Source organism: Strongylocentrotus purpuratus, unplaced genomic scaffold, assembly GCF_000002235.5.
Source record: "Strongylocentrotus purpuratus isolate Spur 01 unplaced genomic scaffold, Spur_5.0 spur5_contig_818, whole genome shotgun sequence".
Lineage (NCBI taxonomy): Eukaryota > Metazoa > Echinodermata > Echinoidea > Camarodonta > Strongylocentrotidae > Strongylocentrotus > Strongylocentrotus purpuratus.
Window position 1 is genome coordinate 494086 of NW_022145522.1, and position 20170 is coordinate 514255.

Genomic DNA, 20170 nt, shown 5'->3' on the forward strand with positions numbered 1-20170 from the left:
TTTCGTGGGTTATCCTGTTCAAGCTGACTTATTTCTGATCTGTTATTATTGTATATTGTTGTATGTTGGAAACTTGACGAATAAAATCAATCAATCAATCAATGTTTTTTTAAAGATATACCTGTGAAAATGGAGGGATCCACTGAAAAAAAGGAGCTTGTAAAATGTGAATCCCTCAAATTAATGACAAACATGATTTTTGTAACATCTAAATAATTGACTCGAAGAAAAAAATATATACATAGAATACCAAAAAGTGGCAGAATAATAATACAATTATAAATCCATAATTTGAAAACTTGTTATACGACACGTATATAATATAGTGAACACTGGAAAGGTAGCATTTCTCGGTGTTGAATTTTATCTGCCATGTGTTAGCCCATGAATGCAGCCTGTTGAGATCTTGTTGAAGGGCTTGGCTGTCAGTGACATCAGTGATCGGACGGTATAGAAGACAATCATCAGCTACAGGTAACACACATACACAAAGTATAAAGTTGGAACCAATGACATGAAGTGTTGCGAAAGATCTATATGTGGAAAGAAAATTTGTGCATGGTTCAGGTGGATACAACATGATAACTAGACTTTAATACAATTCATCCCATTAGTATTTCCATTTGGTATTGATATCGTTTCGAACATAATATAGCCTACGCACCTAGCCCTATGCATAATTTTAAAGGGGCCTAGCCTAGCCTGCTTAAAAATACAAGTCATACGTCACAAAAGAGTTCGAGTATGAAAAAGACGTACCATGCGCGTATACTGGCCTTGCGTACATTTCGCGTTAACATTGCGCGAAACAAGCTTGAACTATATAAAAACTATTCTGTGATTTATGTGAAGCTAGCCTTACCTAGCCATATCTGTACAATAGGATCGGTGTAGATGGAAGAATTACTCTAACTTGTATAGCCTACCTTTCCCGTTACAACAAGATGTCGCTAATATCAAGGTAAGATTCAGATTCATGTAATGCTAGACCTAGATTTATTTCTGAAAATGATGGTGATGCTGTTTTCCAGGTCAGGGGCGGATGGATTCAAAATTGTGAAAAGATGAGATGGAGAGGATGAAATTTCCCGACATCTTCATCGAGAATCGGCGGCACTTACATCATCCCATGCAGACCCTGAATAGCTGGTTGCTTGGGCATTGAGGGGGGGGGGGGGGGGGGTAAGAGGGCACTTAAAAATGCGTTTGCAGTTCGCTTTTACGAAAAAATACGCATCACATTGCATTTACCATTATATTCATCCTTTACCAACAAGTTGTGTGTCCGGACAAGTTGATTTAACACAGTAATTTAAAGAAATTTAAAAGCAACAAGTATCATAATTATCATCATCAGAATTATGTTGGACAATATTATAAAGGACACATAGGTCTAGACTCTAGATCTATGTATAACGGTTAATGTTATTTGATGAATATTTTTTTAATGAAGTGTCCGGACATCCAACACCCCATCAAAGGTCTCAAAAGATGTATGAATTTATTATTGCATGTAAAATTGCTGTTTTTAATCAACTATCCGGAGACACAACGTCTGAATAAACCATCGGGAAACTCGTGACATACATTTCACACCCCTACTTTTCACTCAGCCCTTATCTATGGATAGACCTAGGTTGTGTATCAGGCCGGACAGATAATTTCAAAGAGTATGATGTGGGTCGTGTTTCCGGACGCTTTACAAAATAAAGCTCGCACTTTTGCCTTTTGTTAAGAGTCCGGCCGGACACACAACCCACATGTGCACTCTGGTCAAACATCCTGAATAAAGACGACAAGGGTCCAGAACTTGTCGAATTAGGAGGGGCAGACGCCCGTTTTCAAATTATAATTTTGTTTTAAATCTAGAATTTAATCAATCAGTCAGCGTTAACCTTGCACTTCCCAACATGTTTTTTTTAGCTGGCGAAAATGTCATTGGTTCGTCCGGTTCGACGCGGGGACATTCCTGATCGCAACACCGCTCATCATATTCATCATTCTCGGTACCGTACTGCCTGTTACCATAGCATCATCCACTCTAGAACCAACATCCGAACCCCTGTCCGAGGCTACCGGTCCGCCCGAGATTGACCCGACGGCCCTAGCCGAAGAGACGACAGCCGAACCAGACGATGAACCCCGGTCGTATGCTGAGGCAGGCGGCACACCAAACGCCGCAGAGATCATCATCCCGCCATTTATTCTTATGCTTATCATTGTTATTGGTGAGATAGAAAGAAAATAATCTTCTTCATTTTTCTTCTTTTTTTAATTCTTCATATTTCATTTTTTTGTTGGGGGGGGGGGGGCAGTTTAGCTTTTATGAACTATCATTATCATTTTCCTATGTACATTACATATAATGTAGTAATTGAACTTTTGTGCCTTTACAATGTCAAAAGTTGTTGACATATTTTCTGCGATTCTGTATTAACCACTTTCTGGTAAAAACATGAAGTGTAATTGTTACGTTAGTTGATGTTAGTCCTGACATTCGACCCAAAATCAATTCTGTTGTCAGATAGACCCCCTACAAAAAATTACACTCCACACTCAAATTTAATACCGTTATTGGTAAGTTTTTGTTATTCCAATTCTCCACCACTTTTCGACAAAACTGACAGCAAATTTGATATGTCATGCAACATCGTTAAATGAGAAAAACTGTGTAAATATTGTCTTGTAGACCATGTATTATATCAGTGGTGTAGCGATGATTCTACATTCTAAGGGGCCCTGGCATCATGGGGGGGGGGGGGAATTGGCCTTATAGTGGTGAATGAAATGGAAGAAAAACACATCAATTAGAATAACGATGGGGAGGGTTTATCCCACCTATATCATCTTCCTTCTTCGTGCCCTTCCCACTCTCTCTTTCCCAATTATTATCTCCCTTTCTCCGAGTTCCCCTTTTTGCCATTTACCGAGGAAGGGGGCTATATAACATAGAGGGTTGTGTTCCTGTATCATCTTAGGCCAAATATATATATTAAAAAAAAATGTTTAGCGTCCTGATTATTTAAAAAAATAGGAAGGAGGAGGCCCTTTTTTTTCTTTTTCAAAATGGCCGCTCGGTACCTTTTCCCTGACAGTCAGACTATTTTTCAAGATGGCCGCCGACATTTTTTTTCTTCTTTTTAATCAGAAATAGATCCATTTTAGCAGTGTTTTTCATGTTTTTTTTCTTTAAAAAAAAAATCCAAAAAAAAATCCAAAAAAAATTCCATCAAAAAAAATTAATTTTTTCTTCAAAATTTCAACAAAAACAAAAAATAGGAGGCGGCCCCCCAAAAGGAGGCGGGCGGGGACGCTAAACATGTTTATTTTTTTAATGGCCTTACAAATCTTTTCCGATTCTATTCCCACAGGTCTGTCTGTGCTCATGATAAAGGCGCAGTTAATGAGAAACCGTTATGAAGTAAGAAAGCTGACGGAGGACTATTTCATGCAGCCTAGTCTCAGGGACTTGGCATCATCATTCGGGGGCGCCGAAATGGCGGGCCTACAGGAGATGAGGGAGGCCGCTACACATGCATGTAAGCAAAATATATTGAGGGAGGGGGGAGGGGGGTTGACGCCGCTTCGCTCAATCACTAAGTAATAATAAAGATAAAAGGAAATACAATACATAGAGAGAGAGAGAGAGAGAGAGAGAGAGAGAGAGAGAGAGAGAGAGAGCGCTTTCTTTTTCTTGGAATTTCTTTAAATAACTTAACATCTACTTGAGATAGCAGCTATGGCTGCCTAGTATACGGGCTTCTATTCAGTACTCTCGTATTGTTTACATTTGTTTTCCCTTGAGAATATAGCCCTCAATGTTGTCCATAATGATAAGATCCAAGCATTGCAAATCAACTTTTTTGTTTTTGTTGTTGTTGATATTTTATTTTTAATTGTTATTTTTGTAATTGTTATTTTGTTTCTCTCCATTTTAAACATAAAGTGCCACAAATGTTCACTTAAAAAAAAAATACAATCCTACTTTACTTGCTTACAGTTCTGAGCCTATCTGACATTGACACGATTCACAGCATGGAGCTGTTTTTCAACCGACCCCTCCCCCTATGCCGTATCGCCCTTCCAGCTCTTCTCTCCCTAGCCTTCTGTCCTCTGGTACTCTTCGTCTATCCCGCAGTGGCTCGGTTCTTCTGGCCTCCTGATCAATTCCCCGAGGGAACACCAGTCATCAACGACGCTATCGGTAAGAACTGGGCCCCATTTCACAAAACTTGTCATCAGTGACAAGTGACAGTTTTTGTTATAAGCTAGTGGAATCCTTGCTTCTGATTGGTTATCAGCAGATTTGTAACTGATTTATCATTTTCTCATTGAAAAAATGCTTTGTGAAACGGGTCCCATGGTGATGACTGAACGAGCGAAGACGGAATTGCAAAATAGTATTTAGTAAATGATTGCTTGTTCACAATCTTTAGATCGTAAAACAGCCGCATATACATAGGTGTCGGTTAAAAACAATAACACAAGTCAGAAAAGATGACAAAGATAACAACGTTGATTGAAATCATAAAACTTGAATTTTCCTACACACTTACTTAGTTCATCAGTAATGGTTTCAATAAAAGAAGATTTAGAAAGACGATGGTGCATAATTATACAAAATAAAAAACGAGAGAAAAATAAAGAGACGACTTGATCGGACCTTCCTTTCTCCACTCATCCTCTTTCTCTTTGCACAGTTTGTTTTCTGATACCTGCTGGTCTGGTTTATGCGTAAGTATGCTGTTTTCTTCTTTAAAATTCTGATATTCATAATATGAAGAATTAAATAGCTTTCTGACACATACGATAAACATTTTACAGCACAGCACAGTTTTAATGAAATGCGACAACTGCTTGCAATAAGATGGTAAAATTATTCGGAGACTTTAAACCGGCAAGGGATAAGGGCTTATGCAGCAATTTAGAATAAAAGATACTAATTTCATCAAAATCGTCACTTTCTCGTCTTGGCAAAAATGAGCCTATTACAGCTGACACATTTCGTTGGGCCCGAGTTTGGGCTTTCCTCATCTTGATGGTTTCAGCAACTTGTATCATACCACAGAACATCTTTCGGATTCTCCTACCAATCGGCTATGGAGAAACAGCGTTCTCTCATCAGCATCGTCTCAGGCGAGGTCTCGAAACTCGACCAGATTATCGTCATGACGTCACATATGACGTATATCACTCTGAAAGAGAAAGCGATGGTATGACCCACGGTAACTGATATCCAATCTGATATCCAATGATTGTTAGTGAACTTCAGAGCCTGTTTGAAACGTATAGACTTTATAATCTATGTTTGTCAAGCAAGAGTAATGGAAAAGAATCGGACGAATAAATCGACGATTTACGAGCCCACCCTAATCAAATTGCAAAAAAATTAAAAAAAGGGAAAAGAACGTGAGATAATAGAGAGAGATAATTATATTGTTCGAAAAACACCCTTCAGAGATTATACTATCATGTGAATCAGTTACGTGGGAACAACATGGTAAATCTTAAAACGTTCTGTTGTAATTGAACTTTGTTTTCGCTATTTATATATTGTCTTTTTTTTGTATAGATCTATGGGTATGTGAAAGATGAAGCCATCACTATAATTCGTCAGATTCAAGGTGTTTGTAAAGGAAGCACAGATAACTACAAGGGTGCTATCTGCAGTGGACAAATCTGGAGGGTAATTTAATATAAGCTCTCTTTTTCTACATTCCAAGGAAGAACTTTTAACTCGATGACAACTATTTCAGAAAAATGAACTGAAGATTTATCCTATTGTACATCCCACATGAGAAATTATGTTCAGATTACGTTATACCTCGTTGTCATGTTCTCATATTTCAATAGGTGATGCAATTACGGTCATAATAATCATAATAATAATGTACTGCGCCTTGAAACAAAGTATAAGGCGCATTATTAATGTAAGCTATTATTACGATCATGTTTTTTGTATCATTTAAGATAAAGAGCACTTCCAAACCCTAGGTAAAACGTAGAGACACCGAATTCGTTTACACCTCTTCCTTGAGAACTTAGAGGACACGATGCTATATATAGACGAACACTTTGTTGGGAAGTAGAGGCACGTGCCCCGTGTGCCCTCCCCTTCTCTCTGCCATTGAAACTAACCCATTTGAAATGTTACCTGTATTATCTATCTGATAAACCCATCTCAATCGTCAAGCAGTTTTACCAAAACTCTCCATTGGTTCGATTGATAGGCCTAATATGTGCACTTTCCTCTAAAATGATGTGAGTATAATATTGTCGTGGCCTTGTTCCTTCCGCCCTCACGATGTTATTTACTTGACATTATGTATTCAGCTAAACCAAGAAGTTACCAGCAACGTCTTGGCTAAACACAAGATTATTAATGTTGCAATCATTTTAGATCACCTTTCCTCTATATAATTCCTTGTATAAAGATTGTCCCTATCTTGCGAAATTCTGGAGCCAGACAAGAGAAATGGCACTTGGACAGGCACATCCTGGTAAGCATCTGATCGTATTTTGGTATAAAAGAATATAAAAGTAATTTTTATCCGAAAAAATATAATCATCTTGTACCGCAATACTAATTTCCTTTTTCAAAGTATCAAGTTAATTTCTTCGATTTTAATTTTAGTTCTGTGTATACCCGCTTTCTGTTTTTTCATAATTTTGTTTATAAACGTTTGTATTATTGTCGGTGATTTTCGGGAAAAATTGATTAGCACTGAATCTCAAGGTCGTGTGATATTGAATAGATGTGCTTTCACCATTTTTGCACTGATCATCCTATATAATACTTCGTGGATTACGAAAACTTACTAGTTATTTCTATTCTTTCTTTCTTTGTTTTTCAGGATAGTTTGATGGACCACGTGGTCGGTCTAAACTCTGATTCGGCTGTGAGATATGAGGTGATGATGACCAGGATTCATCCTCTTAAATGGCTCTTCCTGGAAGCACTCGGTTTCTTCGCTTTCTTTGGTGTCCTACTCCTAGACGTAATGCTCAAATCATCTTTGATAAAAAACTTCTTTTATGTATCGAAAATAATATTCAAGTTCAAGTTCGTTTATTTACACTCATCATTAAAAATACAGAATATATACAATTAAATACGAAATAATCACACATAAAATATCATACATCCTACAACAACAACAAAAAACAACATAACATAATGAGAGTGAATGGATGAGCTAAAAGAGGAGTATGGTCCTTATACTAGAGCCCATCCCTCATATATAATATTAATACAAGGCAAATTAAATGTTGTACTATTGGAAGCATGGAGAAAAAAATGGGGGAAAACAGGGGGGAGGGGGGGGGGAATATCGCTAGTGATATTTGTTTGTCTCGCAATGTATGGTCAACAAGGGATCTAAAAGATCACGACGTTTCGTGCGCCGCTGCAACACTTCGTTGAAGCGTCGGGATCTTTTAGATCCCTTGTTGACCATACATTGCGAGACAAACGAATATCACTAGCGATATTATTTTCGATTACATCCGCAAAGAGTAATATATTTAGCATTCTTTTATGTAACTTATAATTATGCAATTAATATACAACTTATAAATGACTTTTATATTACTATACAACATCGAAGGGACCGTCCCTCTCATTAGATTTTGAAATATGGCAGTAGGCCGTAGGTCCCCTAGACCAGTGCACGAGATGAGAAATGACGAAACAGAATTGCTATGCTCACTTTCCTCTGTCTTTAATTTGATCTCTTGGAATTATATGGTCTCTTGAAGTTTCACTAATTAGAATTGTTGACAATGGGTAAGAACCCTTAAAAGAATAGAAGGAAATATATGTCTCGTCTTGTTGCTTCTTGTGATCTTTGCCAGAATTATGATGTTTCTTTGATATTTACTGGGATATTTAGAGATTTGCCTTTCAAAGCTACACCTATGGATATCGGAATCATGATTTTTCTTCCTTCATGTTGTGTTTTTGATGATCATGATACTTATGCTATATAGTTATAATTCTGTTTCCTACCTACAGGCGTCATCCTATCGCATGGAGCTAGCGATGTGTATCATGACTGTATTCAGTATAACTATCCTCTGCTATGTGGTCGCAGATCTAGACTCTCCATTTAATGGATTCTTCAGGGTAAGCAAGAATACAAAATACCCCAATACTAAATCTTTAAATGCAGTACTAAACATATAAGAAGTGCTGCTAACTTATGTGGTACAGGTAGTACTAGTAGACCGCGCTGGGTTTTAATAACTGTTTTAGCAAGCCTATGGCTTATTTCGACAAAATGACAATTTAAAGAAAAAAAAGAAACTTAATCCTCGGCTCATCTCTGTTACTAATGCAAATTATAGAGTCTACCTAAACTATGAGAATTGAATCAACTGGCTTTCAGCAAAAATAATTAGATCTTACTGTAGATGTATTTATATATGTCGCCTCTTAATATTTAAGAAACGTGACATTGTCATAATTGGATAATTTTCATGCAAGCGGTGTTTCTTTTGCAGGTCTTTGCCCACGGTTGTATTTGTGTTTAGAAAAAAATGAGTACGAAACGTGACAAATACAAAAATACCAAGCTGAAATGTGAAAATAAGGGAATATTAGAACAGGAAAGTGTTTAGCTTTATTCACAAAGGAAAAGCACTCTTTGTATCCCCAAATAAAATGGATACGTTTCTCAAAAATTGCTGCGCAGATAGACTTTAAAAATGATTATCCTTTCATCTGCTTTTACATGATAAGGTGAACCTCTCGGCCCTACCCGACATCGTCGACAAGGCAAGCGTCTTTTACGAACACGCGATGGAAGGCAAACACGTTGACGGGCCAGCAGACCCCGGTCCGGCTGAGCATTCCATCAACGAAGACGAGAACGTCAAGAAAACCAGCTCGCACAGCATCAATGAAGTCGTCATTGCATCGTACGATGCTGAGAATACTGTCTGAATCAAGCAGTTTAAGTACAAAAGCTTGAATGGTTTTATTCTCTCTCTTGATTCAATGAAGTAAATTTAAATGTTGTTCCTTTTTAGAGGAAGTGAAGAATTCAGAGAAAGTGATATACCAGAATAACAACGGCTTGACGTCATAAGCATTAATTTCTTCTTCTTCTTCCGACCTTAGGCAATAAACATTTACTGAATACAAAATTTAGTGATGCTATTTGAAACGATTCACTTGAATATTTGCACGAAAAGAGAAGGAAAACAAAATCAAAAGGCATTGTAGTGCATTAACTTGAAGCTAAATAACGTGGCATTTTTTAATGAGATAACAGTGTGCGAGTTTTATGAGATTTTGAGAGGTCGAATTTAAAACCACCTTATTACAGAAGGGTGGTAGGGAAGAACATTCAAATGTTTATTTATCGACACAAAACTCGACTAAAAAGAGCTTCTCATTGGATGCTAATCAGTTATTCAGATATTGATAAATGTTTTGGAGTGTTCAATTTTTAATCTTTTATGAGTGCATTGTTATTTATCAATTTTTAGTCTGTTCATTTTATTTCAAATGTGTTGATGAATCTGATTTATTCATTTATTTATTTGACCGAATATTTATACAGGATACACAAGGTCATTAAAACAACTGCTTTCCATCTTGGTCCTGGAACCTTAAATTATTATAGCGTCTGCTAAAATATATGTTCATGTATGGATCCGGTTTACTTAATGTAAAACAAATTGTTTACGACTGCAATAAACATACCTTATATGAGTTGCATCAAAATAATGAAAGAGGAGGATCAAAGCTTTCCAAATGTGTGTCATTATCAATTATAAATGTGATTAAGATGATAAAACATCGATAATTCTCGGTATCGTTTTTTCTGTGACGCACTGTATATAAATATATAAATTGCATTTTGTTTAAATATGTTTTTAGCATCTTCATCTTGCAAATGTTTGTGGTTTCCATTTATTCATTAATTTTTTGAAACTTGACAAATATCAACTCACAAAGAACAGAAATATATCTCTCCCAATTCTCTTTTTTCTTTAGAAAAAATTGGCAACAGCTTTTCTCTCTATCTCAAACTCTCTGTCTCTCCATCTCTTTCTATCCCTCTATCCCTTGATTTCTTTCTATCTATTCTCCTCTCACCTTCACCTCACTCTCTCTCTGGCCCCTTTCTCTCGATCTCCTCTCTTTCTCTCTCTTCTCTTTTTCTCTCTCTCATCCCCTGTCCCCCTATCCCCTTCTCTCATCCTCTTCACACTCTCTCTCTTTGCCCCTACCCTCCCTTCTCTCGGTCCCCTATCCCCCTTTCTCTCTCCTCTTTCTCTCCCCCTCTCCTTCACCCTCTCTCTTTTTCTTAACGAGTATAAAAGAGACCTAAATACAAGACATAAGGTGATATCTTTACTTGAAAAAAATGGAAACAGCTTTTCTCTCCATATCAAACTCTCTCTCTCCCTCTCTTTCTATTCCACTTCCCCCTTTAGCTCTCTATTTCTTTCTATCTATTCTCCTCCCACCTCCACCTGACTCTCTCTCTCTGGCCCCTTATCTCCCTTTCTCTCGATCTTCTCTCTTTCTATCTCTCATCCCCTGTCTTTCCTATATCACCCTCTCTCTCTCTCTCTCTTCCCTGTTCTTCTACCCCCGCTCTCTCTTTCTCTTCACACACACACTCTCTCTCCCTATCCTCCCTTCTCTTTGTCCCCTATCCCTTTTCTCTCTCCTCTTTCTCTCCCCCTCTCCTTCATTCTCTCTCTTTTTCTTAATGAGAATAAAAGAGACCTAAATACAAGACATAAGGCGATATCTTTACTTTGTGACACATTTTCAAGATCAGCATTTTTATTACACTGGGTGCATATATGTTTGGGCATATAAACTGCACACAACCACTGACAACATTTTGTCAACATTGATCATTTAAGAAAAAATATCAACAAATATTTATACCCATTCCATAACATGATTTCCACTATCAAATACTGCTTTGAGTTCAGATTTATTTATAGACCATCGTTTTCTTTAAATATCATTTTTACAGTACAAAAATTACAACATGAGACTACTTGAAAATGACTGGAGAGCAACATTCATAGCTTACCTCCAATAACACCATGATTAGCAAAGCATGACATTCATTCAATCAATTAAATAGACAGACAGCAGGACATTATTATGTTAAACTACAACTGGGCTTTGATGTAGTGTTTTGTTAGGATGATGAGACGAGGTATGAAAAAGCTATAGTAGTAGAAAAGCGCTTTTTCAGTTTAAAAAATGCACACTTGTAAAAGAATGAAAAAAAATCATAATACTTAATACCCTATAATCAGGCTCTTCACTGAGATCATGATTCAAGAGAACTATGTAACATTTTGGGAAAGAAAGGTTGAATTGGTGTGTTAATGTTTCAAACCAGTTTAAGAAAAATAATCATCGCGGCAAAAGGTTATTCTTCAAGCACAATAACAATAACAACAAAATAAAAATGCCATTTGTAGAGAGGATAACTGGCTGAATTGCTTCAAAGGTTCATACTTCAAGATAAACAAGATCGTACTCTAATTGGTTTTGGCCATGATGACCCTTGTGTTAGAAATGACCGGTAAGCAAAGCAGACTGAACACAAAGCTCAACACTGTTAATGTGTTTTTGAAGTTAATTTGCCTACCATAGTGCCAGTAGTAAGAATAGAATTACCTGTATAAAGTGCGACACTGAAATGTAATCATTGCTTGGTAAAAAGTTCAAATTTGGCTCTCATTATGTAATATGTTATGCACTATATAAAAGTGGATTATTATTATTACTGTTGTTAAGCCCACACGATTTTCAGATTATACATGGACATTTTTCCTTCAATATACTATTCTGCATTTAAATTAGTGTACATAACAAAAACAAAATTAAAATTAAAAAAAAAAAAAAAAAAAAACAACAATAAACTAAAACTACCCAAATGCATATAGAATTGTCCTTACCTAACTAACCCCATCCACTTAACACCAAATTGAACATATCTTTGATAATAAAAAAAAAATATCAATTAAAAAATTATTTAAAAAATTGAAAAATACAGCATAGCTATATGATGTAGAGCAGATTCAATGAAGTTACACAATGTCATGCTCATTCAGAGGTCAAATGAGGTCATGGTGCATCAAAATAGTTCTTTCCTTGACAGATTGTATGTGGGAGAACATTTGGAGCTCCATGAACTGACCTTACAAGTGTGTAGGTGTGTGCATGTTGCAACTATCACTTTAGATATGCTATGGTTTATAGGGCATATATACCTTGCACATTTACAGTTGTTAAAGATTCTTTTAGACATTAAAACAAATAAGAAAAATACTGAATGCTGAATATTTTTGGTAACAAAACACAGCTGCACTCAGCAACAATTGAGAAATATTGACTCAAGATGTGATAAACTGGCCGAGAACAAACACTCAGCAGCAAAATAAAATGACATAAGCACAATTGCTTTACAATTCTGTATCTTGTACCACAGAAAATGGGCCCGCTTGAGGGGAGGGAGGAGTTTTGTGTCCATGCCTCTTTTCCCCCTATACTGCCATTTACATGTATTTACATGACAAATGTTGCTGTAGTGTTTTACTGTACCATGTAAGAGCGAGGCTTGGGGTTTGAATTCTCATCCCTATTCATTCAGATGTCGTGTTGATACCTTGTTAACATTGAATAACCACATTGGCACATTTGACACACAAAAGAAATAATAAAGAAAATAAAAAAAACAAATAGAGTTGATAATATGAAAACAGTGAGATAGTACGAGAAGATACCACTGACTTGTCGAGAGCCAGAAGCGTATTATATCTATTCATGTACACCATTCTGACCCTGGACTGACTAAAACGCCCTATTGTTTGATAATCCATACATGTAGCTAGCTCAACCCATTAGCATTAGATCCATATTCCTCTTGTCTGCGTATCAAGAGACAAGGAATAGAAGTATTCTGAACACGATCCATCAAAGCCAAAGGGGTCATTGATGATGATGACACAAAGCTGAGAATAGTTAGATTGAAACTCACTAGGATTCAGGTTCTGTCTTCCACGGATTTATCATCTTAATAAGGATGATTCTATTGAATGTGAAGCCACATGATTGTCAGTCATACAGTATCTTTTAGATGCCACAATGGTTATTAATTTACATTACAGGGCGTTCAAAAGCTACACCGATAATGTCAATACATAATTGCATACATACATTTCAAGAGCTTCTTGTTTTAGATTTGAAATATGGTTAGTATCCTGGCTAAACTCTCTACTGATGTAACATAGTTTGACGCTTGAATACACAGACACCCAAATAGAGTTCCAAGCAATCTTTCAGAACATGATCAAGTTGGTAGCAGGAGCTGTTTTGATGTACACCTGGAAATCCTCGCTTCTGTCATCCATGCATAAAAACCCACTATGTTGGTAGAGAACGGTACCATCAGCAGGGGGCTACTTTTCAACAGTAAATTACTGCTGAGAAATCAGTTTACTTTGATCCTCTTCCCAACACTTAACAAGAAATATAACATCCACTGTTCTTTCATTAATCCTGTTCAATCACAAACTTTTGCTCACTCTTACATTCATGCTATTTCAGTTATTCAAACCACGGCCGTCAAAGTGATTTGCTTGTATCGCAGACTACCCGTCTTTGCACCTACAAGTTCCATCAAGTACCCAAGGCAATGTTTCTGAATGTCGGCCATCTTGATTTCAATGTCCTTCTCATATGAAGCATTCAAACCTGCTGACGTACACCATTTAATTCCCTGCCTTTTGACTACATTCCTCAGCCAGGAGACTCTAAAACTACAACCAGACATTTACAACCGACTTTGGCATTCCCTGAAGTGCGATTGCTAAGTCGACTTTCTGAGACAAAGCGAGAAGCGAAGCAACGGATCTTGTTAACGCGAAACTAAGACTATATAGATATGGCATCATTGTCTGATCTCTGCTGTTCCTAATATACAAAGATGCATTCCTGCCCCAAGACAAGACAAGCAATGGCCAGCGAACGACGTAAATCAGTACATCCATCTCCATGCTCTCTCTATCCCGTCCAACATTAGCTTTCCTCCAAGATGGCCGCTTCCATACAAAATGGCCGCTACAGCTTTCCAAACAATATTAACACTCTTTGCGCATAGTTTCTGTCGTTTCCGGTCCGAGTTAATCGTTCGGGTTCAAACAACGTGCGGTTTGTGTTTCTGCTGTCATACCTCCATGTACTTGTTCTGTGTGCTCTTTATAAACGGCTCGTGCCACATGCGACGCAGATCACCCTGAGAGGGAAACAAACAGATAGAGGATAATGAATTCACACATCTTGGCCCACTCATCTGAACTCATCTACTATGTAAAATTCAATTCGAAGTCGAAGGACGTATGTGTACACCTATGAATGTAGTCAGTACCATGATCTGACAGTTGCTCCGGCATTTATGTTGTCAAAATTATAGGGTACTTAGATGTAGGGTTGTACTTGGGGTTAGGTGAAGTTTTAAGGGATTGGGTAACTTTGTCTTAGATTCTGAAACGGATTTAGCTCATGCTGCGATGATAATTATAAACCTTTAGGTCAGTCAGGAATCCCATGACTTTTACAAGCCGATTGCCTGTCTGATTATCAAGATATTTATGAGTGGAAATCGAAATTTAAAAATTTGTTTTCCTAGGAGCAATTGTCATAGGATGAGTCAGTGCTACAGATGGAGGCTGAAGAAGATGGTATCAAGAACTCGACCCCCACCCCCCCCCCCCCCCCCCCCCCCCCCCCGAAGGGACTGCATCAATGAAGATGGAAGAATGATTAATCTGGGGCTGGCTGCAGATAGAGCTAGATGGAGAATGGTATTGAGAAACACCCCCATGATGATGATTATGACCTACCTTAAGATAAGCCATGAGGAGCAGAGGGAGTAGCGTGAATGGCACAAGATACAGCAATGCTGGCTGGGCGTTCTTATACACCTCTGATGATACCGTCGCTGTTAATAGTCCTGAAAGAAAGAAATGGGATCATTAGGCTGACAGGTAGTCGTAAAATATTTTTTTGCACTTCAGTTGGTCAAATTGGGTGTCAGGGTTGTCAACAGGAATTCTTCTTAAATAATATACCATTAAGTTCTCACACCGTTAAATAAGCAGGTAAACTATCAGACTCAACATTTTTCAAGTGCAACAGACAATACCGTAATTAACGGTGTATTAACCGCACCTTTTTGCCGCCGAAAAAAAATTCAAAGTGGGGGTGCGGTTTATACACGGTACACACGGCTATACCTGGCAATGTCTCCATGCCTGACAATGTCTCCCAGCTCAGTAATCGGTGTGTTGACTCACCACTCGGAAACTAGAACAACACTCAAATTTGTCTGTCATCTTGGTTTGAAAGTAATCTTTCTGATAGATTTCAATATGTGGTTGATAATAATAATTCCTCCAATTTTTCTTCTATTACACGGCGTACCACAAGGTTCTATCCTAGGTCCTCTACTCTTTTTTAAGTTGGCAAAAAAAAAAAAAAAGGGATGCGGTTAACACATGAGGGCGGTTTATACAACTTTAATTACGGTAATATCATTTATAATATTTTCACTATATTTTCCAAGATCATTAGTTTGTGATAATGTGATGTTATTGTGAGTTTCTTGAAAGAGACATAAAGATTAAACAAATAAAGTGTTGCATATCAAAGAACTGGCAAATTGACAAACCATATGTCCTTCACAGGACAGAACGACCTATGATCTAATGTAAGAGTGAAAGAAGCAATGTTGCTGTGGTACTTGCGGATCAATGTCTTCCCCAGGACTGAACGACCTATGGTCTAATGCTACGTTTACACTATGTTCCCGGTAGCCAAGGCAATCCTGTTTCATGCCACAATGGACAAAACGAGATGGACATGAGACAACGTGGGGGAATGGAATGTGCAAACGTGACAGGCCGTGATTGCCGTGGATGCCAGGCCAGATTTTTAAACTGCCAACAAATTTGCCATGGCAGTCACAGTGTGTATGAGAAACCTAGTAGGCCGTAGTAAAACGGGGTGAACGCAACAAAAAGTGAGTCTGTAATAAGCCGTAATAAAACTTGGGAGGCGGTCAGTACTGGAATAGTTAACAGGCCCGCGCTAAGGCGTGTTGCGTTCTACTACGGTCTGAACGGCGCTTGGGGTCTCGGGATACAATGATTGCTATTGCTTGGGAAGCCTTATTTTTATGCAAACGTGTTACAAAGCTTTTCGGTGTCCACGATTCATCCATAAGAAGCCTCGACAGAACTAGAAAAACGTGCCAGACTTTGATCGGAACGTGAGAAACGCGAGGGAACCCATCAGAAAATGATGGGCCGGGAGGGAACGAACTGATATCCGTGGTAGACTGCGGGTCGAACCGCGCATATTGGAGCCCCCGGGACAGCAGCCCCTTTCCCACGACCTTGAGAAAACTTGGCAAGACCTAACAAAACTTGAATACAGAGAAAAAATGGCAAAAATCCCACGGTGCACTACGTTTTGGGCAAACAGGGTTGCCATGGCTGCCGGGAGCATAGTGTAAATGTAGCATAAGAGTGAAAGTAACGATGTTGCTTTGGTACTCACCAACAAAGTAGCCAATCAGAGAACAGTGAAAGTAAGTGACTTTTTGGGATAGGCTGTTGGGCGGTAAGATGGGGGCAGGTGCGAGGGTATCCGTCTGCTGCCTCTTGTAGTTATCATAGCGCATGACGAAGCAGAGGAGAAGACCGGGCATCACGATGTCACCAAGACCAAGCATCGAGAAATGACCTGCGTTGTGCATGCTAGGAAAGGTCACAGAAAAATGGATATAAGATAATGATTATTATGGTGAACAAACAATAAAACAGTAACATATTTGCCTGTACCAGTAATTTTTTTGGTTGCAGGAAAATTTAGGTATTTGATTTCAAAGTTTTGTGCTTGGTGTTAAGAATGCTCTATCAGCAAATAATGCAAGAAGCATCTTGGGAAGATAGATGGTTGAGCATGTACCAGGAAGGTTAACTGACGGTTTGGAATTTATATAGGAAAAGGAAGACTCAATATTGGGGGGGGGGGGATTTAAGTTAAGTCTACCAATAATACACAAATTAATACCCTGAGTGATTGGTCAGGGCTGTTAAGCGATACACTTCAATACTCCTCACATCCTTTACATGACATTCAGTCCTATGCATGTCATCCAGTCTGCATGTTCTCTTTATTATCATCTCTACCTCGCATGTAATATGTACTAGAGGGAATGAATAAGTAATATGTAATCACATACACATCAGCACAGGCTTGATCACACTGTACACCTAACCGTGTCATTCAAATGGAACGGATTGTGCTTTACATTAAAACATCTCGTCTGTGAGAACACACTCTGAGAGAATGGTCTACAGGGATATGCCATCCTATACTGTGACCTATAGGGAAATTACTCCTTGGAAATTAAAGACGGGTTTAGTTCTTGACAGGCTGAAAATCTCTTTTTTATTTCCTTTCCAACCATTCTACTTCTGTGGTAGATTGTTTTCCTTGCAAGCTAAAATAATAAGAATAAGTTGTCTGGAAATTGTCTTGTAATAGATCTTTTGTTTCATCTGAACATGTCAAATATATATATACCGGTATACACTATTATTATGATTATTATTATTATTATAATACCTAACCCAAACTAAACTATAGTCTGCATGCTTTAAAACATGAAAGTGAATTCATCAGTTAGAACAATGAAAGAAGATTTCTTGCCAAAAATTGACAAGGTTATTTTGCATGTGATAGAAAGAATAGAAAAGAAGACTGCCAGAATACTGTTTAAATACTGTGTAATTATCACCCTGGATCACTGGACTTCAAAGTCATCTTCATTCTCTCAGTAATATTCATATCATAAATTGAAATGTTCTCATGCATGTGTAAGGCCAATAGCAAAGGCAATTTCATTGGCTCAGTTTTGGAATCCTCACAGGTACCTATTTTCTTTTGAGTGGGAAGAGCTGACATTTTAAGATAGTCTGTACAAAGGGTAGGGACTTAAACCACAGACCATTCAATTTGATCTATAACCCTGTACTTTAATCCACTAGACTACTTGAATATGTCTACTTTATAATAAATGAGCATTTAGTTGCTATATCTACCTTGGGAATATGAGTTTGCCTGGTAGGGAGAGCTGAGGTGCATCTCGAGCCACTCCAAGGTTGAATTTCTTGGCCATCATCCCAACCTAACAATGAGGATGAGGGAGAGAGAGGTATGGAAGGAGAAAAGAAGAAGACAAAATGGTTATTGTGTAAAGTTATACAAAAAATTGCACTAACTGTTGACAAAAATGTATGATTATGAGGCTCCTTTTTTCATGAATGTTGGCCCTTTTCAGAGTTTGGGGATGGTCTGAACTTAGACCTCTGTTTTCCCTTAGTACTTGTACATACTTGTTTTCCGATGGTATCATATAAATTAAACAAAAATATAAGAAAAGTGATGACTTTATGTGATTGATGATAGTACCATGTCAACCTTTACCCATCCATGTGACTTCTCAATATGCTCTCCTATTCTCAGATAAACGATTAACTACTTTGATGATAAATACTATTCAATATAACCACCATTGGGGCAGCTGGATACAAATACGGTCATCATGAACAACTTGAGGACTCTCCGACCACTCTGAAATCACTCCTTAAAGGCATCGTTTAACAATGTTAAATCTGTGATGCTTGGCCCTACGTGTTATCAGTGTCATATGGTGTAATACTGAAGCCCTAAAAGAATTGCGCTTCAAAATGATCATGAAGTGCCTTAAAAAAGTGAAAATCTTTGAGTGAGCGGTTTTACCATACTCATTTCCCCAACAGACTGTAGTGGTTTTAAAAATTCGTTAGGAAAACGGTTTTTGAAATTTCGATTTCCAATCATAAATATCTTGATAATCAGACATGCGATCGGCTTGTAAAAGTCATGGGAGTCCTGAATGACCTGAAGGTTTATAATTATCATTGCAGCATGAGCTAAATCCAGGATTTTGTTTCATAATCTGAGACAAAGATACCCAATCCATTTCTACTTGGCCTACAGGCAAGAAAGGATCCTTTAATTCTGGCTCTCTGTGTGCATGGTTTAGATCACCTGCTCAGTTTGAGGAAGGAAGAAGCCATCTTTTTAACTCTCACCATGCCCGAGCGTTTCTATGAGATGATAGGCAATTTAGCTTCATGACCACATCAAACGTCCCAGCATTACAATGCATACCCAGATTATCTTGGGTGTGTATTGTGTATCATGGCTTTGTATATATTTAAATAGTAAGTAGCAAGGATTATCTGACACTAGCATTTGATGAAGAAAGTGAATAATTTGATAGGTTTCAACACTTTGAGGGACACCCCAATGATCCTACTGCTAGAACTAAATTCAAATCATTCCTTTATCTCCAGTGCTGGAGGCAGATGTAGATTTTACTCTGAAAGCTTTATCTTTAAATCTATGAACAGGTGATACTTTTGATCAGACAAATGTGGTGAAAATGAAACAGATAAAATCTATTGATTCTTTCATTAAAATAAGATATACTCTTGACAAAATAACATCATTCTAAAGTCTTGCACAAGTATGGGAACAATCAGTTCATATTTAACATTTCATCAAAATAACCAAGAGTTCACACATAATTTGAATAGAATATACCAACAGAACAGAAGAAGCAAATATCACTACAAAATCGTTTTAGTGCCATTATTGATTCAAATATCAAATTAAAGTTAACAGCTCATGAAATCAGACAAATATAGTCTCCTCATTTCAATGATTTTTGTGGGTACCCACTCCAACATATGTATCACATAGAAATTAAATGCTTATGGATTTTATATGGGATGTATCTTAACACTAAACACTGTCACTAACACACATTAACATGGGATACATGATGTACTAGCTGTGACCAGACATTTGTTCAGGTAATAACTGCTTCCGGGTCATCTTGTAAATAAAAGATGTAATATTAGGATTAGGGTTGCAATTGTCTTTTTGATTTATTTACCACTTCTGGGATGGCACACCCTGTTCAGCATGAATGTTGTTTTTCATAGGGGTCCATTTTGGGGATTTAGGGCTTACATTAAGTGAAGGGTTGATGTGATGAATGTAATA

At 37.6% G+C, this 20170-nt stretch overlaps 2 protein-coding genes across 2 annotated transcripts in view; one reads left to right on the forward strand and one right to left on the reverse strand.

Annotated features, from left to right (window-relative positions):
• The first annotated feature begins 1760 nt into the window (after positions 1–1760).
• On the forward strand, positions 1761–8944 carry LOC115922150. The gene is made up of 10 exons (XM_030980357.1): positions 1761–2228; positions 3372–3539; positions 4001–4204; positions 4701–4734; positions 5069–5213; positions 5573–5686; positions 6435–6500; positions 6855–6998; positions 8015–8125; positions 8741–8944. Exons 1-10 carry the CDS (start codon positions 2210–2212, stop codon positions 8942–8944), a joined length of 1209 nt encoding a protein of 402 aa, XP_030836217.1. The 5' UTR covers positions 1761–2209.
• Positions 8945–12054: 3110 nt separating this feature from the next.
• Positions 12055–20170, reverse strand: part of LOC115922146 (signal peptide peptidase-like 3) — a 46551-nt gene continuing 38435 nt past the window's right edge. The window contains exons 8-11 of the mRNA XM_030980326.1: positions 18157–18242; positions 16607–16806; positions 14890–14999; positions 12055–14282 (exon numbers count right to left, since the gene is read on the reverse strand). Coding sequence (XP_030836186.1) covers positions 14214–14282; positions 14890–14999; positions 16607–16806; positions 18157–18242 — 465 coding nt within the window. The 3' untranslated portion in view covers positions 12055–14213. The remainder of the gene's footprint in view (positions 14283–14889; positions 15000–16606; positions 16807–18156; positions 18243–20170) is intronic.

Coding starts and splice junctions, on each gene's coding strand:
- LOC115922150 (XM_030980357.1), top strand. Junction 6,501..6,854: donor ACTTGGACAGGCACATCCTG/GTAAGCATCTGA, acceptor TTTGTTTTTCAG/GATAGTTTGATGGACCACGT. Junction 6,999..8,014: donor TTGGTGTCCTACTCCTAGAC/GTAATGCTCAAA, acceptor TCCTACCTACAG/GCGTCATCCTATCGCATGGA.